We start from the raw sequence: 5,818 nt of genomic DNA on the forward strand, positions 1-5,818 counted from the left end.
AAATGTGCCGTATTCAGACTTTCTTGCGAGCATAGTAAAATATGAGAGTGAAGCGAATGCGTTAGGAAAGCTGGACACAAGAAGTGATTCGAGAAAAGGAGCTTTTGACACGCTTGAGACTTGAATGCCTAGTGCGGTTGTGATAGGTCTTTTTTGTACTTGTTTGATTTCAATCCAAGCAGTCACAACAGTCGAGGGGCAGACTTAAGGCGTATCCAGCTCGGTCAGATTTACAATGCTCGAACCATCACAGTGACTCTAGGGCAAGGCAAGATAAAGATTTTTTTCCAATCGGTGTGCTTCGCCTCGAGTGCTATCACACTCTCTCAGGAACCTCAACCAGTCGTACCGCAGAAGGCGTGTTCGACTAGAGATAAAGGAGTATTGATGTTCCCAAGCGTACCCTGATGAAAATAGAGCATGTCTCCTCCATTTATGCCGATGAGATGGCATCAGTGTCGGCGCTATTTTTTACTACATGTTAGCTCCTCCACTGATGCCCCAACAGTGTGTGCACTCCTTGCGTTTGTGACAACACCGGAAACACAGAAAAAACCCATGAGAGGAGAACAAGAATAGAGACATACTAGCAAGGATTCCTCAAGACTGTCAAGTTCCCTAGTTGGCACGATGGGGCAGCAAGAAGACATGGTAGGACCGAGCCACAGTGACCTAGAGTGCATGAAGATCCTTCTTCCTGGATTGTATGCAGAAACATTAGTAAGTGCCCATTTTTTGTGTGCTGAATCCGATCTACTAGGGCTTGCCTTTGGGAATGAACTTGTCCCTCTATTTGACAATGTTGATCGTTGTGCACGCAGAAATTGCTGGTTATAATGGCCTGGGCCATCGGAGGTCATCAGAAACTCGAGCTTTGTCTGGACGATGAGCAGAGCCTGGCCTGGTGGAAGGTGGAGGTGTTCCATGACAGCGGTCACTTGTACCTCCACCGAGGATGGAAGCACTTCACCCGCGCCCTCAACCTCCAAGATGGGTTCTCTCTTGTATTGCGGTATGACGGCCGGTCACAGATTAACGTCTAGGTCTTCGACCTTACCACCTACCGCAAGCAGTACCCGCATAACTTCAAGGCCAGCGGTAGTCAGCTCTTCCTGCCCATCATGAAGCCTGAGGAGTTTTGCAGTGATCCTGAAGAAGTACCATCCTCAAAGCGAAGTATTAGGTGAGCACTCACGCATGAGACACGGAAATGTACCGACAATGTCGACAAGTTACCATTGTCCTCTTTGTCATCAGTCTTTTTGTGTGAGGCAAAGAACATGCCAGTTGACTTAGAGCAAGCGCATGACTACAAGTTGCGGTGCTTGGTCGAGCTACAAATGGCTAGGCAGTCCTGGTTCATGGGCTTGGAAGAGGACCTTCATGAACAAAGTCTTGCGAGTGTCATTCAAATATGGATGGGGCACCTTCTGCGCTGACAACAACCTCAATGCTTGGTGACACCTGCTTCTTCAGCGTGATCTGCTGAGGCCACCTGTAGCAATGACTGACGATGAGGAACTAGGAGGAGGAGCTAGAAGACGATGAAGCTAAGATCAAGGTGAAGGTGCACAAGACAAACTGGAGGATGGAGGTGCAGTGAACTTCGGTGCAAGAGTTGACACGATCTGCATTTTGTTGTTTCATCAATACTATTATCCGGCCTATCAAGATTTCTAAGTACCAGACTATCTTAGGCCCTGTTTGGATAAACTGCGACTAGTCAACCATGGCTAAAAATTAGCCAATTAGTTGTTTTATTAGTCCATACCTGTTTGTATCATGAACTAATTGTTGGATTCTATGGACTAGTTGGATGGCCCCTGATAGTTGCCATCACTGTATTTCGTTGTTCATCGACTCATAGTGATCTAGATCGTCTATATTTCCTAGGGTTGGACTGTCTTAGGCTCCAGGAAATTTCAACATCTATACGTCCACGTCCTATGATCGGAAAGGGAGAACACCGTTAGTATACTACAGATCAGAAAGAGAACCAGAAAGAGAACTGCAGGCAAAAGCAACCAACAGGGGCTAGACAGAGTTTAACCCACCTAATACAAAGTTCAACAAAAGTTAGCATAGACATAGCGATAGCGTGGGTTAAACTCTATTGAGCGTGGTGTAGACCAGGTCCTTTGGTCATTTGGTAGCCGTTTTCTAGCCCTTGTTGGTTGGTTTTGCCTACTGGTTTCTTTCTGGTTCTCTTTCTGATATGTAGTATGGTAAATATGCATAACAGAATTCATCCAATCAAGTCTCCCATCGATCTAATGCCTAACGGAGGAGCCACATAGCCTTCCGAAGTTTACAACACACATAAGAAAGTCTGAGCATTGTAAATCTGACCGGGCCAGACACGTCTCATGTTATATAGGGAAACCTGTTTCATACTAGTACTTTTGTTGATTCCCTAAGGCCTTGTTTGGATACGCATGTATTCATCTCAATCCACATGTGTTGAAGTGGATTCGAGTGGAATTAAACTAAGTTCCATTCCATTCCACTCCAACACATGTGGTTTGAAGTGGGTACACATGTATCCAAACAAGGCCTAAAAGCAAAAGCAAAAGCAATCGAAAATCAAAAGCTACATAATACACTATATTTGAGGACAAATTTCAAATGCTAGAATACACTACATTCAAAAAGAGTGAATTACTAGTTTATTATTTCAATTTTCCATTCGAAAAAATGAATTTCTTGGCAAAGCCTACAGTCCTCGCTACAATATAGAGCCCTTCTTTCCCATCCGTCTGTATAGCCGTAGATGCCGCCTACGCATAGAAGATCACCACGCACCTATGCCAGTGGCGGCAGCGACAACTTGCCCCATGTCATTCGTAGGACCACCACGGCGACCGAGAGGTGGCATAGCACACACCCCTTGTTGCTTATCCACCTACTTGTTGGTCTATCGCCACAGCTGGTCATCACCGCCCATGATACTTCCTCACTCTCGACCTGTCTTATGTACCGCCTCACAGTGTTGTTGTTGCCAGCATCGCCATTGTTCCTATAGAGCAATAGGGTGACCAGATAGGCTGCCAGATTGTGCTCACCATCAGCGGCGCAGGCGAGATCATCGAGGCATGGCAGGGGGTTGTGCTTTTTCATGAATACATTTTGTATCTCGATGAGAAAGCAAACCTCCGAGTTGTCGACTTGGGTTAGGCTAGAAAGGAGGGTTTTGTAGTCGATGGGGTCATCCCACATCCTCCCGCGTCTGAACCGATCCAGTGCCAGACATCGACCGATGGTGAGGTCACCATAGATGCGGTGCATGGAGGAGCAGGTTGCTCGTAGGCTGTGAAGGTCATCCATGGGCTGCTCTGAGGTCATGGTGAGGTGGCCCACGATCACAAGTTGCACCTCAGTAGGGAGGGCCGTTAGCAACATGATTCCTACGTGGATTGAGCTACGACATGTGGATGGCGGTGAGCCGAGGGCTGGAGAGGTGGAGTGGCATGACATACATTGATTGAGGAGGAGATGGGGGAGGCCACTGAGTAGGGGCTATAGTAGGAGTCAAACAATGGGAGTGAGGCCAGGCTTTGTACACATAGGGATGTCAGGGCTGGAATAGGCTTCTGACGCGAGCACACCACGTTCATCTTTACTAGTATCTGAGTAATGAACATTTTAGTTGGGTCAGACCTTCTGTCATCCAGTGAACTATATAGTGCAATCCTATCCAAGTAGTCACAGGCTCGCAACAGCCAAGGGGCAGCAGCTAGCTAGAGATGGCTACATTACATGGTTTCATAGGTTCTGATCATGTACACTCCCTCAGTTGTGTTTGAAGCTGCCGCTTCAGGATTCATGCTTGTAGCCAGAAATAGTGCAGCTCCTGTTTGTAGCATAGCCGATCAGGCAAAAGTTCTACTCATAGCTATACAAGAGTTACATGTCTAGCCCATTCAAATTTATGCTGCTCGGACTATTAGGCGAGCATACGGTTTATAAGAAACAGGTAAACGCCATTTCGTCTAATATACTAGAGGGATGTGGTCGGGGAAAAGTTGTGATCGATAGATATAGAGTACACATCCCTAGTATGGTAACTAGTTGCCATCTATAAGCATGATTTTGGTTAGAATAAATGTCAATCGAGATCCTTAAACCAGCATGGAACACAATAATAAGTTCATACAAATAGTACGGTTTCATATGAAGCACATTACATTTATCTAGATCCTCGAACCAGCATGAAACATGGTTGGAAAAATGCAAATGGGTGAGGGAAGGGGGAGCCAAAAGGTAGCCAATCGATGCAATGCGCGCTATCAGATGAGTGAAGGGGGGACACTCCTTTCATATACATCTTGCACAGCTGACGAGAGTGAAGCGAATGCGGCAGGAAAGCTGGGCACAAGAAGTGAATCAAGAAAAAGAGCTTTTGACCACCATGACACGCTTGACACTTGAATGTCTGGTGCAGTTGTGGTAAGTCTTTTCTGTACTTATTTCACTACAATCCAAGCAGTTATAACAGTCGAGGGGCAGACTAATTGCTATGACACTTTATACTGTCCTACGAGATCAAATACACAGCGGGCGGACTTTCTTGCATTCACAGTAAAAGTCAACAGCTATGGCTCATCCGTTCTGCATTAGATCGAGGCGAGACTTATTCAGATGAACTCCTCGCTGCATGGTTCTTTCAAGTTCAACAAATTTTATCAAAGAAAATTTCAACATCTATACACCCACGTCCTCCGATTAGAAAGGACGAACACCGTTAGTATATTACAGATCAGAAAGAGAACCCAAAAGAAATCTATAGGCAAAAGCAACCAACAGGGGCTAGAAACAAGTTACCAAATAACCAAAGGAATTGAGCTACACCACGCCTCAATAGAGTTTAATAGACCTAATACGAAGTTCAACAAAAGTTAATACAGACATGCATGCAAATAATTAAGACTTCACATACTGATCGTCCCACAGACCAAACCTAGTCATGACTTGTACTACTAATATGTCCCATAGATCAACAGGTCGAGGCGATCATGCAGGATCTCATTCACGTTCACCTTCACTAAGATGGCATTGGTGGCCGGCTCGAACAGCTTGAACTAGATCATCAATATAATCTTTGTCTTCTAGTGCTGGTGGAAAAGCCTGCTGCACCACCTGGACTTTCACCACTGCGCCAAACTCAAGCTGGGTAGTGACCAACACCATGGCAGCCCCATGATGGATGGCTTCAGACACCATGGCCCAAATACGGGCTGGCAAGGCTCGGAGGCGCTCCTCTGGTGCAATGAGTGGATCATCCACTATCTGTACCGGGAAGGTGGCGTCACAGGCGGTAGTAGCATCGATAAGAAGGTTTTGGACCTCCGCCTCAATAACTGCCTTCTCGTCCCATGCCTGGGTGGCTTCTTGTTGGGCGATGCCAAGTGCGGCACGCGCGGCCTTCAGCTCATCGCGTAGCTTGTCGGTGTCCAGATTGGCCCCTAAGTGCAAGTCTATGACCTTAAGGTAAGCCTCCTTTAACTTAAAGTATTCTTTGTGGTCTGACGATGCATCATCAGAAGACTATCTAGGGTCAGACGGGATCGGTGATGTTGTGCGGCGATGGAACGTCTCTCTACACAATGCAAGCCAAGTTCAAGCCCATAGGATAAGGGGGAGAGCGATCTGATTGAGAAGGCAAATGACTCACCAGACTATCTAGAGCAGCATGTGATAGAATTGTCGCTGGTGGCTGTCCCCCACCGGGGGATGGTTCCTAGGGCCGCTTTCTGAGCACGACCGTGGACGAAGAACCTAGCTCTAGGGCCAATGATCCTCGGGGGCACCATCATGGCCA

The 5,818-nt window shown here is 46.7% G+C and overlaps 1 protein-coding gene across 1 annotated transcript; it reads left to right on the plus strand.

Moving 5' to 3' along the window:
• The first annotated feature begins 630 nt into the window (after nucleotides 1–630).
• LOC136499457 (B3 domain-containing protein Os03g0212300-like) lies at nucleotides 631–1,043 on the plus strand. Its single transcript, XM_066495106.1, has 2 exons — nucleotides 631–720; nucleotides 822–1,043. The coding sequence occupies exons 1-2, from the start codon at nucleotides 631–633 to the stop codon at nucleotides 1,041–1,043; spliced, it is 312 nt and encodes a 103-aa protein (XP_066351203.1).
• The last annotated feature ends 4,775 nt before the right edge of the window (nucleotides 1,044–5,818 follow it).

Source organism: Miscanthus floridulus, chromosome 13 (genome assembly GCF_019320115.1).
Source record: "Miscanthus floridulus cultivar M001 chromosome 13, ASM1932011v1, whole genome shotgun sequence".
In the NCBI taxonomy this organism is placed as follows: domain Eukaryota; kingdom Viridiplantae; phylum Streptophyta; class Magnoliopsida; order Poales; family Poaceae; genus Miscanthus; species Miscanthus floridulus.

Bases quoted from the DNA above. Each gene is read 5' to 3' on its own strand.
- LOC136499457 (XM_066495106.1), top strand. From the start codon at position 631: ATGGGGCAGCAAGAAGACATGGTAGGACCGAGCCACAGTGACCTAGAG. The intron at 721-821 runs GTAAGTGCCCAT...TTGTGCACGCAG, and splicing joins GATTGTATGCAGAAACATTA to AAATTGCTGGTTATAATGGC.